A 23,227-nucleotide genomic window follows, 5' to 3' on the forward strand; every position below is an offset into this window, starting at 1 on the left:
GCTCCACCGAGCTATCTGAAAGTCCCCACCATGCTCCCCAGTACTCACAGCCAGAGGGAGGAAGGGCTCACCAGAATCACTGGGCAACTCTGATGGGCATCAAGTCTGCTTTGATTATAGATGAGTGGGTAAGAGGCTCCTCTCAACTTGGGGTCTTCTTAGGAGAGCAGTGTCAGCGCAGAACAGGTTTCAGCCCTGTTCTGGAGACCACAGACGCTGGAAGGCTGGGACACCATTTGCAGCCCCAGCGTCATCTGTTAGACAGAGCCAGCAAGGTCTCACGCTGTGTGGTGTATTTCAGCACTTTCTCAAATTTACCCGTGGCAGCTTTTGGTGTGTTTGGTTATTTTTATAACGCTACTCACTATACAATTTCTGTCATGCCCATTTTTTGTATCAAAAAGGGTGCTGTAACTTAAAAAGGCTGGGTATTTCCAACTTGGAATATTCAAACCATCTTTTGCAAGGGACGTTTTAAATAGGCATGAAGGGTTGTGTTGTTTTTTATCGGGGTTAAGGATCTGGAATCAAAGGTTTTAGTTTACTCCATCTATGGTGTATCTTAAAATCTGAGCCAGATGTCCTTGCCTTTTTTGAATTTGATGATTGTGCTGCAGTTCCACAGCTCAGTTTTAGGTGGCACACACCCAAAACTGAAAACCTGAGCTTGGAGGAAATGAGTCAAAAGATAGGTAGGTACAGGACAGGGCAGTGGTGACACTACAGCTTTCAGGGTTCCCACTCTGTCAAGGAGGAGCGTGTCTTAGCAGGGGAGGCATTTCAACGTCTTCTCAAATCCACCTGTGGCAGTTTTTGGTGTCTTTGGTTATTTTTATAACCCTAAATACTTATATACAATTTATATACATGTACAAAATGGACATGTACATTATATATTTTGATACAAAATATGCACAAGTACATATTTTGTATCAAAAAAGAGGTTCTCAGAAGAATTCCACTTCCACAAAACTAGAGTAGATATACTTTTCCCTATTCTTCCAACTAAGTGACCTAAAACCCCTTGATAATATACACAAAACAAACATAAGACTCTGAAAGGTGGAGTGAAGGCAGATCGGATAGGGACCTTGTGACCTGAGGAACAATGGAGTTAATTAGTTATCTGGTGTGTGTCTCTCTTTCTTTCTTTCCCTCTCCTCTTCTTTCCCATTCCTCCCTTCCCCTCTCTTTTTGTTTCTTTCCCTCTCTTTCCCCTTCCCTCCCTTCCTCCCTCTCTCTCTCCTTCTCTCTCTCCTCTCTCTTTCCCTATCCTCTCCTTTCCCCTTCCTCCCTCCCTCTCTCTCCACCCTCTTTCTTTCCCTCTCCTCTCCTTTCCCCTTCCTCCCTTCCTCCCTTTCTCTCTCTCTCTCTCTCTCTCTCTCTCTCTTTTTCTTTGCCCATATACACCAGACATGGAGCTGAAGGAGCTAGGATCCAGAAATGTCAACAAACACAGAGGAAAGAAGAAAGAAGGAATGAAGGAAAAGAGGGAGGAAAGGTGGACAGTAAGGGAGGGAGGAAAGAAGAACCAAAGCCAGAGGACCAAGAAAGTTGTAACTTACCAAGATAGAAAACTTTTAGACAGTAAGCTGCTTTACTCTAGTTAAATACGACAGAAATATAGTTTGATCCCCACTTCCACACATGCCAGCAAAGGTCAACTAGGGGGCTCAGTGTAACATGCTTGCTAAGCTGTAACATCCCTCCTGTCTACCTTGGTGCTGTTGGAGGTGGCCAATCAGGGAGCTGGCATTTTCATCCCTGCCAGGCAATAGCAAGTCCCCATCCCCTAAGGTGTCTGTGCAGGTGATACTGAATACAGTGCTGAAAAATATCAAACCCTCCCAGCCACAAAGGTATCAGTGCAGCCCCAGATCAGATCCAAAAAGTCCACTCCTGCCCAGCAGAAACAAGGAGTACCCCCACCCATTTCAGGAATCAATGGAGGCCATGTGGGGAAGGTAGACTACTGCACTCACCAGGCAGTAATGCGGCATGATCCTTCCCTTTCTTCTGCTGGAGTGATGTCAGAGGATGCCAGCTAAAACAAAGTTTAAATAACACTTTAAACCTAGTAACATAATATGAAAATCTCTAGATTTCAATCAAAAGTCACACATCATACCCAGAACCAGGATGATCTCAAATGGAATGACAGGATACAATCAAGAGATGTCAACACTGATGACAAAGATGTTAGAATTATCTGTAAAAAAAAATTGAAAACCACCATTATATAAATGCTTCATTAAGCAATTAAGAACGCATCTGAAACAAACTAAAAATAGAAAGTCTCAGCCAAAAAATAAATAGAAGACATAATGAGGAATCAAATGGAAATTTTAGAACTGAAAAATACCATAACTGAAATTTTAAAAACTCTATAAAGGAATCACTGGCAGAATAGAAAGAACAGAGGAAAGAACCAGTGAACTTGAAGACAGAACAGAAATTTCCCATTCCGAAAAACGAATAGAAAATACATGGGAAAACAAGATGGACAGAGCTTTAGGTACCTGTGGGACTACGAACAATGATCTCACATCTGTGTCATAAGGGTCCCAGAGGAAATGAGAAAAAGCGTGGGGATGAAAAATCAAAGAAGTAACGGCTGAAAATTTCCCAAATTTGACAAAAGACATAACCCTGCAGACTTCAGAAGCTGAACAAATCCCAAAGAGAATAAATCCAAAACAATTCTACACTAAAACACTTGAGTTAAACTTCTGAGAACTCTTAAATAAAAACAAAAAAAACTTAACTGGGCATGACAGCTCATATCTGTAGTCCTAGCTACCTGCGAGGTTGAGGCAGGAGGATTGCTTGAGCCCAAAAGTTCAAGGTTACAGTGAGCTATGATTGCAATGCTGCTCTGCAGCCTGGACAATGAAGTAAAACCCTGTCTTTAAAATAATAATAATAATAATAATTTAAAAAAAAAAAAAAAAACAAGAAAAACTTGGAAGCAATGTGAGAAAAATGATACCTTACCAAACCAAGGATACCAAAAGGAAGTGGCACAACTTTTTTCAAGGGCTTAAAGAAAATAGCTTTCACCTGGGTGTGGTGGCTCACACCTGTAATCTCAGCACTTCGGGAGGCCAAGGTGGGCAGATCACCTGAGGTCAGAAGTTCAAGACCAGCCTGCCCAACATGGCGAAACCCTGTCTCTACTAAAAATACAAAAATTAGCCATGCGTAATGGCATGCATGCACCTTGCATGATGGCATCCCAGCTACTTGGAAGGCTGAGGCAGGATAATTGCTTGAACCCAGGAGGCGAAGGTTGCAGTGAGCAGAGATTGCCCCACTGCACTACAGCCTGGGCCACACAGCGAGAGACTGTCTCAAAAAAAAAAAAAAAAAAAAGCTTTCACTCAGAATCTTACATCCTGTGAAAGCGTCCCTCCAAAATGATATTCCATGGCCACATAGGTTTGAAAACCATGTTCTAGATTAACTGATTCATTTTCTAGATAGCACAACTGAGATTCTTCAAAAAACATATGGGATTTTTGCAAGAGCACATCACAGTCCCTCGAACACTGTTGGAAATCTCTGAAATTTGCAAAGCTGAGAAAAAAAATAAAAGAAAAGTTTCCTCAGCGTTGCTGGAATAATCTCCAACCTGTAAATGCAGAAGCAAATCTTGAGAACCTGAGTCCCAGAAAGAGAGAACACAAGGTGCAAGTGTATGTCCCAGCAACAGCCCTGTGACATGAGTGGCATTTGTACCTCCTGGTTTGTAAGAGAAGGAGACACAGAGACACGAGTAACCAACAAGGTCACACAGGAACACAAAGAGCTAACATTCAAACCTAGGTTTGCTAGACACCAAAGCTCAGGCTCTGGGCCTCATTGTTACATACCTCATGGCCACATTCTCAGCCCTTCTGTGCGCCTCTATACATTGCTCCAGCATATGAACTACAAGGACCCAGAGGATGCAAACAATGGGCTCCTAAGTCAATGCCTGGGCTGACCCGTACAGGCCATTTGTAAAGAAAATGTGAATGGTGTTGCCATGTTTTCATGGTAACAAGCATTAAGAATTTGGGTTTGTTCTAACATCCACTGTTCTATATCTGAAATCTGATGTAAAATGCCTTGGGAAAGTTAGAAAGATGAAGAAGGCAGAAATGGTTAGAGGAGGGAAAGGACAGAGGAAATAGAATACAATGTATGGACATATTCGTCTTAGCACCTCATACTTAAACTCACATCCCCCAAGAACTACACAGAACTTTCTGCTATGGAAGCCACTCACTGATCATGACTCTCATCACAGCCCACCTTTAATTAAAAGTGAAGCTGCATGAGTCAGCCAACAGAGGGCAAAATGAGGAATCAAGGAACATGTGACTAAGGTCAAACATTATCTAGTGTCATTTCATAAATGAAGTGGGCCTCTTTCCTAAAGCTTTCTCCAAGTATCATTTGCAAATGTTCCAGTTGGGTGCTGCAACATGCTGAGGCCACCCTATCTCATCGTCTTGTCTTCATCATCCACCCTCCTCTTTCAAAGGCAGTATGATCAGACACAGTGGATGGGGGGCCTACCCTACCAAATCCCACCTGGCGTGGATGCTGCAGCTTAGGGCATCCAAGCGCCCGCCAGGGCAAGCCCGCACTGTACCTTCTTTCTCTGGGTTGTGAGTGGCAGGCCACTCTGCTCAGGCCTGCCAAGTGAGGGTGGTACATTGGGCAAATCAACTTTCTGGTAGAAGCACAGGAACATCTGGCCCCAACACCCTTTTCTCCCTCTGCCCACCCCACAGTAATCCTCAGAACCTAGAGACTTAATGACATCTCTCCAAACTTCATTCTAAAGTCAGGAACAAGAATTGGAAACCTCATCACAAGTCAGAAGATTGAGACACGCTTAAGGTTACTACCCATGTGTTCAGATTAGCAAGGACAGGAGCACACTGTAGGTACCAATGGCTTATCCATGGAAGGCTGCTCCTGAGCTGCACTGGGCTGCATATTTGTGTGACCGTTGTCTACAAACACTCCTATCCCATCAGAAGTACACAAAGGTTTGTCAGATGACTTACTGGCCACATCAGTGAATCAGTGAATTCTCCTCAGGAAGAGAACCAGTTTGCCTTTTAAAAATGCTGACAGTGAAACCCAAGTGAGGACACTCACCTGCTGCACCCAGCGTGCAACCCACACTCCTTCAGTGGGCCTTTAGGAGTTGGACCCAGTCTAGTTTCCCAGCCTCTTCTCCCACGACTTCACTCTACGAATGGGTCTGCTCCAGCCACCAACCTTCTCTGGGCTCCTTGAAGGTACCTAACCCCTTCAGGCTGTCCTTCCCCCATTTCCCACCTAACAAAACCCTTTCGACCTTCAAGGCCCAGCTCAAACACCCGCTCCTCTACGAAGCCTCCCCCAGCCCCTTGCCCAGAGTGAGCAGTTCCTTCCTCTTCACATTCACCTAACTCCTCTTGCCTGTAAGATGCCCCCTTACAAGTAACAAAGACATGAGTGTGCACCTACCTTCAAGGAGCCTCTTCCAGGAGGGGGCCTGGCTTCGATCTGCTTTTTGACATGATACTTTGCACTGAGATCTGCCCTCTCCTGCCAGGCTGTGCTCACACCAATACCAAGAGATCACGAGACACCCTGCCAGCAAATGCCCTGGAAGCACATCCCCTTCATGCCCCTGGCAGTTGTCTAATGCACACACAAGATGAAAGCAGCTCTCAGGTGGCCTGTTGCAGGGCACAGCACAGTTCTGCCTATGCCAAGGCAGATGCTGGGCCCTTCCCTATTGTGCTCAGCACATACCCGTTCTCCAGGGCACCTTTCCTGGGCATTAATTCATCCAGGCAGTTAATATGGATTGCACAGCCTGCTGTGTGCCAGGTACCATGTGGACCCCACCACCCATGCCCAATGCAGGCCCCTCTACTGGGCAACCCTTGCTCCACACCTCCCTGCTGGGCTGCTCAAGACTGTCAGGTCGGGCTCAACCTGCTCTCCAGCCCTGCTTCCTTCCTGTCCCTTTCCTGAGGGTTAGTTAGCCCCAGTAAACCTTTGGTCCTGCCAACTCGCTCTCACAGTCTGCTTCCTGGAGGACCCAATCTGAGACAGTGGGTTCCAGAGTGGTCCGAGAAAACAGGTGGTAAGATGGGGTCTTGGTACAGGATTGCCCTGCATCTCCCCAACTGGCAACGAGGTTCCCATCTTCGGGGGTAGGTGGCACGCAGGTGGCTCTAGGCACAAGATGGCAGGCTAGTTGCTAGACCTTCGATGTTAGAACTCTTGCTGGGATGGCCATGGCTTGTGAAGAGGAAGTTCCTGGAAGGCGAGGAGATCCAGGCAGGGCAGATGCCTGGAAATGAAAACTCAGGGAACGGTATGTTTCCTGAAGGACCCACCGGGATTAATGAGAGGCCAAGAGCAATTAACAAACATCTAAAAATTAAGCAGAAACACTGGAGTCTTCCTGGTGGTTTACAAAGTAGCCCCCGATCCAAGCAATGGGCAAGCAGCAGTCTGAAGAACAAACCCAGGACTTGCTAAGGTGGCTGAACTCCAAAGACAGTTGAACGCTCAGCCAAGGCAGGTCTGTCATGCCAATGACACAAGTCCTGCTGGGAAAACCTGCATCCCTGATACATGGAACACGCACATCTAGGAGAAGGTCTCTGAGTATCTGGTCTCCCTAGATGCCCTTGAAACTTCTGAGCTTGCAGCATCAGCCCACCCCTCCCATGAAGCACTGCAGGCACCCTATCCCGAAGGAGAAATAAATAACATAAGCATTTTCCCCACAGGTGTCCTCCCTCCCAGGAGCGGCCCTCACCTTATCACTGGCTGCCGGGTAGGGTGATCAACAGTCCCAGTTTGCCGAGGGACTTGCGGTGCTAAAAGCCAGCGAGTCCCAGGGAAGCAGGAGGAATTGGTGAGCTGACTGCCACACCCGTGACTAGAGTGAAGGTGCAGCACAGAGCTGCGCAGGCAGGGTGTGCTGGGTCTGGGAAGGGGGAAAGCCATGACACCCCTGAGGAGCTGCAGGATCAGCATGCACCTGCAGCGGCCGGGGGGTCCCTGTGGGATGGGACCCGGATGCAGCTCAACCAGTGGGGGCCGGAAACGAAAACTACACAAGGGACTTGGAGACACTCTGCTGCTCAACACAACTGAATGCCCTGGTAGGGAGCCGAAGGGATGGGGCAAACCTGTGGATGGCATGGGATGGGCATCAGTGATGGTCCAGGCCTGAGTGACGGTGAAAGGCCCGAATTGTCATGGCAGATGGTGAAGGAAGGGATTCAAAGGCTAAGCAAAGTGAGTTTGCTGGAACTGGACAGAAGAGGTGAGGCCAGAAGACACCCTGGAGGATCATGTTTCAGGAGAGGGCCCAGAGGATACATGCGTCAGCAAGGGCATCAGGAATGTGCTGGAGAGAGGGCGCCAGCATCCCTCAGAGATCCAGCGCGGGAATCCTCTGCAGGCCAGGGTTGACCACAGCGGAGTGTCTTACAGAACGGGGCACACCGAGAACTGGAGCCTGATAAGGGCGCTGCAGCCTCCTCCTCCTCCTCATTTCCTTTTCCCCCCCTCCTCCCCTCTTCCTCCCCTCCTAATACTCTCTTCCTCCTCTCCATCTCCTGTCCTCCTTTCTTCCTCATTTCCTCTTCTTACTCTCCTCCTCCTCCCCCTCCTGCTCTCCTTCTCCTCCGCTCCTCCTCATCCTCTCCTCTCTCCTCTTCTCTCTTCTTCCTCCTACTTTTCTTCTTCTCATTTCCTTCTCTCTTCCTCTCCTCCTTCTCCTCTTCTCTCTTCCACCTCCTCCAACTCTGTTCCTCCTCCTCTCCTCTCCACTCCTCCCCCACCTCCTCCTCCTTTTCCTCTGCTCCTCTTATTCTATTCCTCCTCTTCGTCCTTTCCTCCTCCTCCTCTCCTCCTGGTCCTCCTTTCTTCTGCCTCCTCCTCTCTGCTTTCTCCTCTTCTCCGCCTCCTCCTTTCTTCCTCCATCTCTCCTCTTCCTCCAAATCTCCTCCTCTTCCTCTCCTTCTCCTCCTCCTCTGCTCCTCCTCTCCTCTTCCTCCTACACCTCTCCTCTTTTCCTCCCTATTTCTCTCCTTCTCCCTTCCTCTCCGTCCTCCCCCATCCTCCTCTCCTTCTCCTCTTTTCTCACTCCTCCTCTTCTCCTCCTCCTTTTCTCCTTTTCCTGTTCTTCTTCCTCCTCCTCCCCACTCATCCCTCTCCTCTCCTTTTTCCCTCCTCTTTCTCATCTCCTCCTCTCCTCTGCCTCCTCTCCTCCACATCTGCCTATCCTTTTCCTTTTCCTTCGGTCCTTCTCTCTTCCTACTCCTCCCACTCCCCCGTCCTCCTCCTTACTTGCTCTTCTTGTCCTCTTCCTCTTCTTCCTCCTTTGCTGCTCCTCCTCCTGTCTCCTCCTCTCCTTTTTCTTCTCTTTTCTGTGTCCTCCTCTCCTCCTTCACCTCCTCCCCTTCTCCTCCTTCCACCCACTCCCTCTCTTCCCCCTCCCCCTCCTCTTTTCTTCCCTTCTGCTCCCCTCCAGCTCCTATTCCTCCACTTTACCTGTCTCCTCCTGCTACACCACACGTTCACGCGACCCTGTGTGAGTCCAGGGCAGAAAAGGAAAGCTAAAAGGCAGACAAATGAGTGCAAGAGAGCAAAGAAGGGAGCCCTCTCTAATCTAATGGGCGGGGCACTGGACGCATGCAAGTACCTCCTCTTTGGGGGAGGTGCCACAGCCTCCAGATGGAGGGGCAGTGGGACACTCCATGAGCTCTGGGGTTACTTACAGTTTGGAGTGCTTAGGTGAATACTGAGTCCAAAACAGCCCTGCAAACAGACGGAAGAATAAACCCCTGAGCAGATGTGGTCTCTGAAATACAAAAAACCAACATGGGGTTTGAGGCAGAATTCAGAAAGAGCTCCTATAACTCCATACCAACAAGGCAAGTGACTCAATAGAAAAATGAGCAAAATCCATTTCCTAGACGAGGAAGGCAGGCCAAACAAGAAGCATCTGAAGGGAAATCATGAATTAGGGTCAAAGCGGTCCCAGAACACTAGGCTGAATCAAACGTGAACCCTCTCCAGAGGAGGGCAACTTCCTTCTGGGCCTCAGAGTCAAAGAAGCACAGCGAGGGGAGGTGGCTGCACTCTGGAAAGTGTCAGTGGGGAGCCAAGGGAAGAGGAAGGGGGTGACAGGCTCAGAAAACAGGAGGAGTCGCACAGAAATCACGCTGAGCAAAAAGAATGCTTCCCTAGGGGAGCATGTGGGCGGAAGAGAGGGACTCTTCTCCTCCTCTCGTCCTCTCCTCTTCCTCCTAAACCTCTCAACCAGGGATGCTGAGCACAGAGAGGGAAAGTGACGGCAAATTCCCAGGGGACAGCTCTAGCCAGGGAGGCTAGCCTGCCATGGAGGGAGAGGTGAGGGAGAGGCGAGGGAGAGGTAAGGGGGGGAGGGAGGGGAGGGGAGAGGGAGGGAAGGGGAGGGAAGAGGGAGGGGAGGGGAGGGGAGGGGAAGGGAAGGGAAGGGAAGGGAAGGGAAGGGAAGGGAAGGGAAGGGAAGGGAAGGGAAGGGAAGGGAAGGGAAGGGAGGGGAAGGGAGGGGAGGCAAGGCTCAGAAGGCCACTGGGATGGACAGGGAGCTCTGCAGGGGGCTCCCCAGGGATTAGGATGGAAGGAAGACCTGAGTGGGGCTGTGGTTTCAGGAAGGAGGCAGTATCCTGGCGGAGACGGGCAGCGGGTACGGTCAGCTGCAAAGCAGGATCTTTGGAAAAGACAAGGGCTTCCTAAAAGAGATACAACGTGTAGCACAATGGGCATGCAAGCAAAGCCTGAAGAAGAAAGCAGACTTTGAGGAGACACACCCCCAGCCCCAGGAGTTGGGGTCAGTTGAGTGTGTGCTAGTGGGGTGCAGCCAAGCAGAGCGGTTTCATGGGAGCACAGCAAAGAACCCGAGAAGGCCCCACACGCCCGCAGTTGGCTATTGCCTGGGGCTCCAGAGCATCCACGGAGGGCCCCACAGGGGAAGGCAGGAGCAGGACGGGCCTGGGGAGGTGAAGGCCGACCTGACCTGCTAAGAGACAAGCAGAGAGGGAGGGGAAAGTCTTGTTCCTGCCAGGACATTGTTAATGGGAGGAATGAGGAGGCAGCAGGTGAAGAGAGTATGGCGTGGAGGGCAGAAATCAGAGCGTTTTCGGGTCTGGTGCTGACCTGCTATTGGGAATGAAAATGAAGACTCAGGTGCATTCTGGTCCCTTTCTCAGGGATAGCTGAACACCACCCGCATCCCTACCTGGCCTGGTGATGCCATTCTTCCTAGGCCCACTCACCGCTGCAGCTGCTTTACTTGGACTTCCTCTCCTCATCCGACCACAGATGAGACCTCTGTGGGAGGTCTCAGGGAGAGTGTGCACCCACGTGCGCATTGCACCCCACTGCCCAGCACACCCAGGAGTGAGAGTGAGGGGCAGCTGGGAGAGTTGGAAAAGGGAGCTCTTATGTAGCCACCATGGGCTTCCCCGCTAGCAGCCACACGGTGACTATCCAGCTCATTATGCAAGTTCTAGTCCTTCATACAAGACGCTACAGGCGGAGCAACAGCAACCCACCATCCCGGGGATCCTCACTCATGATTTGAAACCACTCCCAGCAGGTTCTGGGGTGTTTGGCAGAAGCTGGCAACCATTCTTGGGGGAAGGAACCCAGGAGGGGATGCTAGCATGCATAGGAATTGCAACTGGTGATCTGAAGGTCCCCTGCAGCCCTACGGCCTACATCCCATAAAGAGGGACCCTCTCCTCCTCACCTCATCTTCAGTATTCCTGCTTCCTCGAGCTTCTCCAGGGAGAAGTAGGTGCATCTCACTAGAAAAAACAAGAAAGCAGCCCTTTGCTGATTAAACACTTACTAAGCAGATACTGTGCCCTGGGCACCCAGTTTCAGAAATGAGTAAAACACCAGCGGTTCCTTCAAGGAACTCAAGAGACCCTGCGGCAGCCACAGACTCTTACAGAGCAATTACCACCTGGAGTTGCAAGAGCCTAATGTGGGGTGGGAATGGGGGATGTACAAAATGCTATCAGAGCTGGAGACAAAAGTCCGTAATACTTGGGGTGGGGCTGTGAAGGTGACATTAAAGTTGTGCCTTGAAGGAGGTCAGGAGTGCACCAGGACAAGGCCATGGGAACTAACGGTGCAAAGCAAGGAGACCTGGAACAGCAGGCTGGTGGGGACCAGTGACTAAACAGCACAGCGTGAACCCAAAGAGTGTTCGGCTTAAGGGTGGGGAGAGCTGAGCTGACTCCTTGAACTGTTAGGACTTAAACCTGAGAAGGCCCGGCCGCGTTTTCACTAGAGGATTGTTGGGGACAGATCTGTGACTTAGAAACTGAGCCAAAGGAATGTGGAGGACAGACCTGAGGGAGGAAAGACAGAGGCTTCCAGGTTGGTCAGGAGGCTCATGGAACAGTGCAGGCTCCGGACCACGAGCCCTGAGTTCTGCAAGTAGCAGCGGGGATGCAGGACGAGGAGCAGTTTTGTCTCATCAGGCACTCCAGAGGCAGGGACTCAAAACTTGCTTATGAAGTCAATGCGGGAGACTAGATAAGGGGAGGGACAGAGGAGTAAAGCATGGCAGCACTACAGAATCTGAGCCCCTGACTGAGATGGAGAAGAGAGTTTGAAAAGCAAGTTTGCCAGGGAAGTTGGGCTGTGTGTCCGGCGACTTAGAGGAGGCAAGACATTAGGAGTGTGGACGTTTCTCATCACCTGCAAAAGAGGCGTTAAAAAGACGGTCCCTCTGGACCCCAGCCCCGCCCTGCTCCCAGCCCCGCCCTGCTTCTCGCGCAGCTGCTTTCAAAGCCCCGCCTCCAGCCCCTCCCAGCGGTTTCTTTCTCCCCCGCCCTCCTACTCTCAGCGGACTCCTGCCTCCCCCTGCTGGTTCTCGGGAGTCCGCGAGCTCCTTCTGCAGCCTCTCCTAGCTCAGCTCTCCCACGGCCCTGCCCGCAGTGGTTTCTCTCAGCTCCGCCCGGCCCTGCCCCAACCCCCACCCTTATCCTAGCCCCGCCCTTAACACCGCCCCCAATCGTTTCTCTCAGTCCCGCCCTGCCCCTCCCCCAGCTCCACCCTCCTCCTCTCAACCCCGCCTACACCCACTCCCCAGCGGTTTCTCCCAGCTCCTCCCTGCTGGTATAGCAGCTCTGGACCCAAAACTCCTGCCTGGTGGCCTCGTCCCGCCCTTCCCCTTACTCTTTCTCCCTCCGTTTCCTTTTCCTCCTTCCGGTTCTTCGCCCAGGTTGCCAGTCTCGAGCTCCCCTGGCCTTGGCCTGGCTGGCTGGCCCGCATGAGGGCCTGGTAAAGGGAATAGCGTCTCCTAGCAGCCAGGGCGTGCGTACGTGCGTGATGTCGTCAGTGCGTGTCTTCGAGAATGCGAGATTCATAATGACTTGGCTGTCTATATGCATGGCTGACTACGTGCCTCCTGCGTGTTGTGCGTACATGCGTGATTACGTGCCCACGTGCGTTCTTCATGAAAGGGATGACGGGAGCTGCATTAAAGCGGTAGAGTTCTGGACCGCTAGCGCTTGTCACTGGCCACCGGTTTCCCGGAGTTAGCGGCAGCGACCTTGCAGCCTCGACACTAGCCAGGCGCTCCCTCTTCTCACCGCGGCCCACGTCTCCTCGTTTGGGAGCCCATTGTCCTGGCTCCGGTGGCCTCGCTGGGTCTCGGGGAGGCGGAGTACTGTTCCTCCCTGTGGCGAAAAGCCGGAGTCGGCCCTGGGCACCCACGACTCGCAGAGTCCGTGGTTCCGGAGGCCGTGAGACCTGCCAGGGCTGACAGGTGCCAGGGCCCATGATGCAGGAGCCTATGTGCGCAGCCTTCTTGCGGACGGTACCTGAGGGCTAGGGCTTCCCTGGATGTGGGGCTGGGAACCCGTGCGGGGCGCGACCAAGGCTCCTTTTCCTGCCCCCTGCTCTTGCCAGGGTCTTGGCTCCGCTCCTTCTAAGCGCGTGTACCCGCGACGTGCGTCTGCGAGTAGAAAGCCGGTGTGCTGCTCCACACACAGCGGCCCCACCTCAGCCTGGTCTTCCCTGCCTCCCATTGGCCCCTCTGCTGTGAGCTCGCCTGGACCCCGAGGCCCGGCGGTGCACAGCTCTGTGGCCTGTGGCGCCGTGCTCAGCGTGACTTACCCAGAATTAAGCTGAGGACAATGGGATTTAGAGCCCCAAACCCTCGCCCCTCGACAATAGGAGGGGAAGTGTCATTTTTCTCCCTTCGAATGGAGCGTGCTCAGCTGCAGGAATGCTGTTCAACGTGGTGAAATGATTTTCTGCCCTGCGGGCTGGTGCACCCTGTGTCCTTGACCCAGACAGGTGCTGAGGATCCCACTGCTGTGATTAGCCGAACCAAACTGTGAGGTGCACATGTGTGTTACTGATAAGACCGGCCCTCCTCTTGGTTTCCAATGCCTGCTAAGTAGATGACCTTCTTCGGGCCATGAACCAGCTTTGCTGTCTTGCACTTAATGACCTTTCCTCTTTATCTTCCTTGTTGTGCAGGTAGGGTGCAAAGCAGGTACTCTCTGCAGCACCGGGTAGGAGGGGAGTCAATCCCCTTCTTGCCTTTTCAGTTACATCAGTTCCTACTAGGGATTCCACACACACACAGTTCGCGTTTGTTGTGATTTTGTGGTGATGATGAGAAAAGGGTTGGCTAAAAAACTGAGCGGCGGAAAAGAGGCAAACATTCACTGTAGCCATGTATCCCGATGGAAGTGGCCTGGCCCTGTGGGAGACATTCAGTCTCCGTCAGAAGTAATCCAGAACCAAGGAACCTGGTGATGTTTGGTCACCCATCAGGAGAATAATGAGGCTCAGGGGCCGCAAGTGTGTGAGGAAATGGCACCATGGATGGGTTGGTGGAGGGTACACAGGTGAGTCTTTGTGGAAAGTCATTTGCTGGCAGATAGCAGCATCTTAGATGGGCATGCCAGGCGGCCGAGGCATTCCCTTCAGCATGTCTTCACACAGCAAGTGTTAGAGGTAATGTCATTTCTAGTGGCAAAAGTGGGGAGCAGCTTGTAACTCTCCGTCAGTGGAGGAGTGGTCAGGCAAATTATGAGACGGCCAACAATGGGATATCACACAGGCAGTGAAAAACAAGGTAGATGAAGATTGTCAGGTGGAAAGAATGGACTTGATGTGCTGTCAAATGGAAAACTCATGCCCTATCCTGTGGAGATGTGTTGGGAACAGCAGTTTGCCAAGATGGTTGAAGCAAAGGACCATAAAGGGGCTGGCTTAAACAACAGACAATCATTGTTCTAGAGGATGGAAGTCTGAAATCAAAGTGTTGGCCAGGTTTGTTTGTTCTGTGGGCTGTGAAAGACAATCTGGTCTGTCCCTGTTTCTTAGCTGCAGGTAGCTAGCCGGCAATCTTTGGCACTCATTGGCTTGTAGAAGCATCTCCCTTATCTCTGCCTTCATCTTCTCATGGTGTTCTCCCTGTGTGCATGACTGTCTCTGAAATCCCCCTTTTCATAAGGACGCCATCCACATTGGATATGGGTCCACCCTAATGGCTTCAGTCTCACTTGATTGCCTCTGTAATGACTCTGTCTTTATATATAAGGCCACATTTTGAGGTGCTGGGGTTTAGGACTTCAACATACGCGTTTTAAGAGGACACAATGCAACCCATCAGAACTGACAAAGGACCTGAGGTAGAAACAAGCTTGGCATGTTCCCTCAGGGGATGGAAGGCCCCTGTGGCTGCAGGGTGGTGAATAAAGGGGAGAGGAGAGGACATGGCTGGGGTGGGAAGACAGATCAGGAGGGACCTTGAGTGCCCTGAGAGGAAGTGTGGATTCTGTTCTAGTTGGGGCAGGGAGCCCTTGAAAGCTTTCAGTAGAGGAGTGACATAATCTCATTGTCCCTGTACCAAGATCATTTTGATGGCAGTGTGGTCACAAGAGTGCAGAAGACAAAGGCTGAGACGGGAGTGGGGGTGCTATCAGGAGACTTCTTCAGAAGGCAGGGGGTTTTAGGGGATTGGATTGGAATTGTGGCCATAGAGATTATGGAAAGAGATCAGATTCAGTGTCGGTTTTGGACACAGTGCCACGGGATGTGGGCCGCAGAGAGGGAGGGCAGAGAGCAGCTAGGTCTGGGGCAGGAACACTGCGTAGCTGGTGATGCCACTCACAGTGGAAGGGAGGTGGACTTGGTGGTGGTGGTTGGGGTCCTGAGTATGTACAGGCCTGTCCACCTAAGGCTGAGTCTGAAGGGGCGTGGCCCTGCACCACGGGATTCAGAGCAGGCTGGTGAGCAATGTGGGGGTCCCGGAAGGAGGGAAGGAGTGTGCTCAGCCCTGCTGGGGCTGCCGAGCATGGAATAAGATGAAGACAGGACTGGCATGAGGCCGGCCATGGGTGCTTGTGGGGATAGGTCAGTCAGTGGAGTGGGTGGGGGGGTGGGGAATAAAGAGAGAAAGCTATCCTGCCTGTGCCTTTTTCTAGCTGTCTCCACCCTACTCCAGACCGCCCCAAAGACTCTGTGGGATGAACCTGAGTCAGCCGAATCCCAGCCCCTTCCCTTGGGCCTGCAGTGGCGCGGGACATCAGTGACAGACGGAAGCAGCGGACCATCAGGGTCAGTGGGATTTAGGCCACCTGAGAGACACAGGGGTATGGTCAGGCCACTGCCCGTGAGCTTGGAGGGCTGGCATGTGATGCGCTTCTGTGCTTCTGCAGGCCACAGGAGGCCCGGGGCACTTGCGAAGATGGAGTCAAGACTGTGGAGACTTGTTGGCATCCCCTGCTGAGCAGCCAGCGGAACCGTACCATCGCCGTCCACATTGCTCACAGGGACTGGGATGACGATGCCTGGCAGGAGCTGCTGGCGGAGAGGCTGGGGATGACTCCTGCTGAGATTCAGGCTTTGCTCAGGAAAGGGGAGAAGTTTGGTCGAGGAGTGATAGCGGGTAAGTGACGATGTGCCAAATGTGCAGACAACGCCTAGAGTTGCCACCCAAGATCTTGCTTGGGAGTTTGGGGACTTTTGTTGTCGTCTGAACTGATTGGCATGTATACCACAGTTTCCTTTGGCAGCACACCTTCAAAGAGACGGCAAGGGCCCTGGGCTGGGGGTTGGCAGGCCTAGCTTCTGTGAGCTCTGGTAAATCATTTTTCCACTCTGAGCCTCAGTTCCTGTTTCTGATCTCAGTGAGAAACCAGATCAGGTCCATGTACACGTGGTGCTTGTGGTGTTTGGCTGTGTGTGTATGTGTGTGTGTGCATACATGTGTGAGTGCACATGTGTGGCAGAGACCATGAAAAGCAGCCCAGCCCGCCGAATGGGTCAGGTGGCCTCTAGAGTTGGGCTGCCTGCCTGACTTCACAAGCCTGCCCCAGCCCCACCACTCACGGCACCCTGGGCAAGTCCCCTAACCTCTAGGTGACTGAGGCCTGACAATAGCATCTGTCCCCTGGTGACCTGCTCAGGCATCACCTGTAGCTTCCCAGGCAGTGGCTGGTGCCCTTCCAATCTGCAACCGCTGCCCTCGGAAGTCTGGCTTGGACCTGCCTCTTACTTGTGTGGCTTCATCAAGGACAAGGCCCTCTCCTCTGCCTTTCTGGAGCCCTCCCCCGCCTCTCCCAGCATTTCCTGAATCGGGTTTGGCTCGTTATCAAAGCAGTGGAAGAAGGACTTGACTCCCTTCTTGTCATTTTGCTGATGCCACCTTACTCTCTGATTGTGACTTTGAGTAACCGTGTTGTCACATGGGCAGGCCTTGGGCTATGGAAGTGAAAGGCATTCATATGTATCTCTCTTTGTGTACAGGACTCATTGACATTGGGGAAACTCATTGACATTGGGGCATTGCAATGCCCCGAAGACTTAACTCCCAATGAGGTTGTGGAACTAGAGAATCAAGCTGTACTGACCAACCTGAAGCAGAAGTACCTGACTGTGATTTCAAACCCCAGGTGGTTACTGGAGCCCATACCCAGGAAAGGAGGCAAAGATGTATTCCAGGTAGACATCCCAGAGCACCTGATCCCTTCGGGGCATGAAGTGTGACAAGTGTGGGCTCCTGAGAGGAATGTTCCAGAGAAACCAGCTAAATCATGACACCTTCAATTCACCATCATGACGCAGACCTATATACATTAGGTTAAATCTGAATTTCCACTGCTTTGGAGAGTCCCACCCACTAAGCACTGTGCATGTAAACAGGTTTCTTTTCTCAGATGAAGGAAGTAGGGGGAGGGGCTTTCCTGGTGTGATGCCTTCTTAGACACACAGGCAATGTCTCAAGTACTTTGACCTTTGGGTAGAAGGAAAAGCTGCCAGTAAATGTCTCGGCACTGTTGCTAATTTTGGTCCTGCTAGTTTCTGGATTGTGTAAATAAATGTGTTGTAGATGACTGGTTAGTGTTTGAGACTTCGTTCTATGTTTTCCCCTGATTTGTTCTGGTCAAAACTCATCAAATGTATAACTAGCATCCAGAAGACATTGCAGAAAGTCTGAGACCTGGCACTGAATGTTTGCCTGGTAGTGAGCAGCCATTAATCAACCGACTCATCCAGGATGAAGAGGACATCAGGCTTAGAGCAGCTGTCTGTCCTTTCAGGTTACTCTCTTTTTTTTTTTTTTTTTTTAAATTTATTTATTATTATTATACTTTAAGTTGTAGGGTACATGTGCATAACGTGCAGGTTTGTTACATATGTATACTTGTGCCATGTTGGTGTCTTCAAAGAGAATAAAATACCTAGGAATCCAACTTACAAGGGATGTAAAGGACCTCTTCAAGGAGAACTACAAACCACTGCTCAGTGAAATAAAAGAGGACACAAACAAATGGAAGAACATACCATGCTCATGGATAGGAAGAATCAATATCGTGAAAATGGCCATACTGCCCAAGGTAATTTATAGATTCAATGCCATCCCCATCAAGCTACCAATGAGTTTCTTCACAGAATTGGAAAAAACTGCTTTAAAGTTCATATGGAACCAAAAAAGAGCCCGCATCTCCAAGGCAATCCTAAGTCAAAAGAACAAAGCTGGAGGCGACACACTACCTGACTTCATACTATACTACAAGGCTACAGTAACCAAAACAGCATGGTACTGGTACCAAAAGAGAGATATAGACCAATGGAACAGAACAGAGTCCTCAGAAATAATACCACACATCTACAGCCATCTGATCTTTGACAAACCTGAGAGAAACAAGAAATGGGGAAAGGATTCCCTATTTAATAAATGGTGCTGGGAAAATTGGCTAGCCATAAGTAGAAAGCTGAAACTGGATCCTTTCCTTACTCCTTATACGAAAATTAATTCAAGATGGATTAGAGACTTAAATGTTAGACCTAATACCATAAAAACCCTAGAGGAAAACCTAGGTAGTACCATTCAGGACATAGGCATGGGCAAAGACTTCATGTCTAAAACACCAAAAGCAACGGCAGCAAAAGCCAAAATTGACAAATGGGATCTCATTAAACTAAAGAGCTTTTGCACAGCAAAAGAAACTACCATCAGAGTGAACAGGCAACCTACAGAATGGGAGAAAATTTTTGCAATCTACTCATCTGACAAAGGGCTAATATCCAGAACCTACAAAGAACTCAAACAAATTTACAAGAAAAAAACAAACAACCCCATCAAAAAGTGGGCAAAGGATATGAACAGACATTTCTCAAAAGAAGACATTCATACAGCCAACAGACACATGAAAAAATGCTCATCATCACTGGCCATCAGAGGTTACTCTCACTCTGTTGTGAAAGTGTCTGTCGGTTTCTGAAGCATGTGTGTCACCTGCATCACATAGCTACTTCCTATCCTAGCAATACATCCAAAATACAGCTCTGGTAGAGTGAGGTTAACTTGGAAATGTGATCAGTAGTGTTGTTTTATTTTGTAGTAATTTTTTTTTTTTTTTTTTTTTTTTTTTTTTTTTTTTTTGGTGATTTAGCAAAGTTTCTAGTTGTTATCTTTGAGGATGATGGGCATTTCCCCCCAGGTATTGACTGCAGTGGCCCTTCTCTTCTGAGCCAGGATGTCATGGTGGTCGTACATCCCATGGCAGATGGGGTGGCCTGACTTTCAAGTGGATCTCTTTGGAGGCCCCTGGATGCTAGGCTAGGGGTGCTGAGCTGCTGATCAGACACTTCCTGGCAACACTGGGAGGGACCCATGAGGAAACAATCTCCTGTTTGAAGATACAGGAAGATACTGCCAGAATCAGGCGCGAGTCTATTCTTTCTCCTGACTAGCAGGCCAATCTCAGGGGACCAGGTCTTCCTGGGCTTGGTCTCGACACTTCTAGCAATATCCTTTGCTGAGTGTGCAAAAATGCTGCTTCTCCAAATAAACGAGGACAATGGGGACCAAAGCCTGTCTTGGACAGGATTTCCAGCCTCCCCTGGCTTGTGCCAATGAGATGTGTATAATATAGAAGGTTAAAAAGAACACAGACAACAGGTCTCATTTAAATTGTTTATTATTTATTTCCATGGAATTTTGTTTTTCTTTATTAAGACCAAAAATGTGTTTCTCATTTGCAAATGGCAACTTTTATCGGTCATTAGTGGCCTGTGAGTTCACGGACTTGCATTGTTTCTGAACTGTTCACAGAGTTTACACTTGTAATCTGAGGAGCCTTCCTGCTCCTCGTCATTGTCAGAGGGTTCATTTGGAGACATGACTGAGAGGGTGGCCAACAGAATGGAGTAACAGATATTGTACAAAGACAATACACTACCATTATCTGAGTAAACCGGGCTACTAGGCACTTGCCCTATGCCTTCCATCCAGGCAGTAGCCGAAGATGCAAATGTGACATTCCCAGAGGTGCCCTCCCAACTTGGGCCATTTGGTTCCTGAGGGGGCCTATTTCCCAGGGGATGCCCAGTGATACTGTTCTTGGACCACATGCCAGAGAACATGAAGGACTGAGTGCCACTGGGTCCCTGAACATTGGGGGCTCCCCGCTGACACATTTTGATGGCTTCTTTCTTGGCATTGATGTGATAGATACGTAGGGAGCGTCTTGTAGCTACCAGCTTCTTTCTCTTTGGAGTTGGGACACAGGTTGCTTGCTGAGCCGTGTTTCTGAGGTCATCTTTTCTCTGGATATTCTCCAGGAGCCTGGGCTTGTCTCTCTGAAAATTGGAGTTGTGGTAGATCTGAAACAAATTGAAACATGTTAGTTGTTCCGGAATAAATTATTCCTTTCCCACCTCTCAAAATTACGATTTTGTTCTGCAATGGAGAAAAGAATGCTTTAAGTGGCAGCAAGTGTGGTTATGTCCTACCTCATGACCTGACTGGAGATAAACAATTCATAGGTCAAGGCAGTAATATATAAATAGCATGGATTTTGACATTAAACTGCAACCCCCTTAGAGGTAATATGTAGGTCCGCATAATATGATGCTTATATTATCTCTAAGGGGGTTGTAGTTTAATATCAAAATCCATACTTTTTAAGTTCTGTACTTTTCATCTTTCAATGAACAATATTTTACATTTTAAAATGCTATCTTTGACACTTAAGCTCTTACAGTGTATTATTTATATTGGTGTCCTATGAAGATATGTTTGAGAAGGAGAGAAAAGGGATCACAGAAATTACAGAAATGCTTTCTACTTTACCATCATTTTCTTGTTTCCTGGAGAGTTGCTTGGGCGTGTTTTGCAGAATCCATAGAGGTTCAGTTGGCGAATGAAACTCTTCAGGCTGTCTGTTTCGAAGATCCTCTCTGCACCTCTCCGTTGAAGAACTTCCCTCTGGAAGAGATCCTTCTCGATGATCACGGCGTCTCCATCATCGTTCCAGCTCACAGACTTGAATGTTTCTTCCTCCACGATCATCCAAAGCTTTCTTGGGAAGGAGAGCCTAAAAAGGTTCTGGTTGTCTTCCGTGTTGACCACGCATTGGTTTCGGTCTTCTGGTGGTGAGTTAACTTGGGAGCCTGGATCTTGGCTCACGGCGTGGTCCTCGTGTCTGTCCAAAACCTCGCTGGAATCTGGATTTGGATCAGGTGAAGAACTAAATGGGTCCCCGCTTGTTGGCTCTCCACCAACAGACGGGGCCAGCTTGTCTTCATATTCCTGTTCGGTGTTCTGACTCGCCATGGAGCTACACCAGAATCAGGAGCATTTTGTACCCAAGACCCTTATCACTGTCCTAGCAAGTCCAAAATGCCTTCAGTCAGAGTAGGCGTGCCCAATAAATACTGTCCACAAAATTCTAGAGTCTCGGTATCAGGGCAACCAGTGACTTAACTCACCATCTGCTGTATTTGTCACACGATGTCACAAAGGTGGCTCTCAGCCAATCTGGAGAGGGGACGCTGGCCAGGTGTTGGGGGAGTAGACAGGTGGCATTGCCTTCAGCTTCTCCCTTTTCTAAAAGTATAAACAGGCGTGGTTCAAGTTCCCAGAAAAGTCTCCCATCTTCTGAAAGTCACATTGTGTCATAGGGCCGGGCCCCAGATAAGCTGAGAAACCATGGGTTTATGGCCACTGCCAACCATGAAGACAGGGGAGGCCATTTGCTGGCCTCTGGTTTGCTCAAGAGCCAGCCCCTCGTTAGCCCTAGCTTGGGTTTCACCAAGACTGCCTGAGTCAGATGGACTCCTCACAGGTGACTTCCTTCTAGGAGATGGTGGTCCCTAGTAGGCTGTTTGACCTGATCTGTGTGGTAGCACCCCTCTTTTCCAGTCTCCCCCATCTCCTTCCTGCTTTGGTCTCTTCCAAGTACTCCTAATGATTGGTTGGATCTGCTCTAGTGGGCCCAGATAAAGTGTTCCTTATTCCATTTGGTCGAGTTGTCCCCAGAGGTGCTGTGCCTGAGCGTGGTGGGAGCACTCCCCTCACTCCTCTACCACTGTGTTACCCAGAGCACCATTTGTGGTTGGATGGCCACATCCTCAGCTGTGCTTTGGAGTCCCCTGTGGAGCTCTGCTTGCCCTTGCATCTCACCCTCTTGCAGATCACAGCAGGAGATTACCTTTAGTTTCTGTTTTTTCCCATAAATACTGTTTTCATTGCTCAAGACATGTTCATTTCTGAGGCCTGCTTTACACAAACTAGCCTAAGAAAAGTTCCTGCTTGTCTAGTTAGACCTGATTAAAGTAATCCAGCACAAAAGTGCCATCATTGTGTATTTGAAAACAGATGAGCGTATGAGTGTGTGTTGGGGTGGGCAGGAGGAGGGAGAAAACCCAAATGAAAGTCATCTTCAACCCCAGATGAGAGGATACAACAGTCTTTCTGGTAATACATTTTCTCTAGCCATTAAAGACAACTTTGTTCTTAATATTCACTCTGTATAGGGAGACAGAGTGGTACAGTGGAAAGGCCCCAGGCTGAAAGGACCCTGGGTCCTTGTCCCACTGAGTAGCACCCTTTGCCCACTCAGGATCGGCCCTGAGTGCGAAGAGGGTTGGAAGAGGCTCTTCCAAGGTGCTTTTCAATGTCAGGGCTCTCTAATCCTTCATGGTGCCCCCCATGCCTGGATGCAGGCTTGGTTCATGGTCATCAAGCTTTTTAAACAGGTTTACAAAGGTTTTGTTCAAGGACTCAGTGTAACCTGTAGGCACATGCACTCTGAGGCTAAATATTAAAATAGAGGCCTTTGGTGACATCACTGAATGAGGATCCTTGAGTATTCAGTTGCACAGCTGGCATCTTTCACTTACATACCTAAGTGCTTTTTCATAGGGGAATTCTTAAGACTGAGAATGACATTGTGTTGTGGCTTTTGCGAACTTATGAACTCTGCTGATTACTTATATAAAGGCTTTTAGCCATTGAGTGGGAGGGGAACGATCATGAAGAAAATGGCTAGGGAAACTACACAGTGGCATTCAGCCAAGAGCTGGTATTGATTTGATTTAGTCACACTATGTCATGTGGCTTCTATAGGACCATTAGCTACCATTCTTCTTTGTTTTAAGTCACAGAATGTCCACTGGGATTACGAGTCTAAGACATCAAGCTCCTCTTGTCCCCTGGAGGGAATATTGAGGGCACTGACTTAAGTCTAGACAAGAAGAGGCATAGTGGGAAAACCAGCCTCCTCCAGCTAAGCCTGCTCAGTCCCCAAAGATCAGCTCTGCAACCTTCAGCAACCATTCGGACATTCTTTATGAGACACCTGCCACCTGCAAGCCCCTTTGAGGAAAATGGTTGGTCTTC

At 49.7% G+C, this 23,227-nt stretch overlaps 4 protein-coding genes and 1 pseudogene across 7 annotated transcripts in view; 1 reads left to right on the forward strand and 4 right to left on the reverse strand.

The window, feature by feature from the left end:
- The window catches only part of IDS (iduronate 2-sulfatase), a 308,093-nt gene that overhangs the window by 48,074 nt on the left and 236,792 nt on the right, over positions 1 to 23,227 (reverse strand). The gene's annotated exons all lie outside the window — the stretch shown is intronic.
- LOC126945925 (uncharacterized) lies at positions 6,421 to 7,438 on the reverse strand (annotated as a pseudogene).
- LOC126945301 (uncharacterized) lies at positions 8,395 to 12,898 on the reverse strand. 4 transcript variants are annotated; one of them, XM_050775209.1, is made up of 5 exons: positions 12,253 to 12,898; positions 10,811 to 10,868; positions 9,689 to 10,218; positions 8,793 to 8,875; positions 8,395 to 8,601 (listed from the first exon to the last, which is right to left on the reverse strand). In XM_050775209.1, the coding sequence occupies exons 1-5, from the start codon at positions 12,465 to 12,467 to the stop codon at positions 8,579 to 8,581; spliced, it is 909 nt and encodes a 302-aa protein (XP_050631166.1). In that variant the 5' UTR covers positions 12,468 to 12,898; the 3' UTR covers positions 8,395 to 8,578. The 4 variants fall into 4 exon arrangements, with proteins under 4 accessions (XP_050631166.1, XP_050631169.1, XP_050631168.1 ...); XM_050775212.1 differs by lacking the exon at positions 9,689 to 10,218; XM_050775211.1 differs by lacking the exon at positions 9,689 to 10,218 and having other exon boundaries at positions 8,395 to 8,630.
- EOLA1 (endothelium and lymphocyte associated ASCH domain 1) lies at positions 12,902 to 17,469 on the forward strand. Its single transcript, XM_050775215.1, is given in 5 exon segments — positions 12,902 to 13,937; positions 15,522 to 15,654; positions 15,756 to 15,985; positions 16,846 to 16,868; positions 16,870 to 17,469. Coding segments are annotated over 5 exon segments (669 nt in total). The 5' UTR covers positions 12,902 to 13,870; the 3' UTR covers positions 17,086 to 17,469.
- LOC126945293 (heat shock transcription factor, X-linked member 3) lies at positions 19,506 to 22,072 on the reverse strand. The gene is made up of 2 exons (XM_050775198.1): positions 20,678 to 22,072; positions 19,506 to 20,208 (listed from the first exon to the last, which is right to left on the reverse strand). Exons 1-2 carry the CDS (start codon positions 21,158 to 21,160, stop codon positions 19,624 to 19,626), a joined length of 1,068 nt encoding a protein of 355 aa, XP_050631155.1. The 5' UTR covers positions 21,161 to 22,072; the 3' UTR covers positions 19,506 to 19,623.

This window comes from Macaca thibetana, chromosome X (assembly GCF_024542745.1).
Source record: "Macaca thibetana thibetana isolate TM-01 chromosome X, ASM2454274v1, whole genome shotgun sequence".
NCBI classification, from domain to species: domain Eukaryota; kingdom Metazoa; phylum Chordata; class Mammalia; order Primates; family Cercopithecidae; genus Macaca; species Macaca thibetana.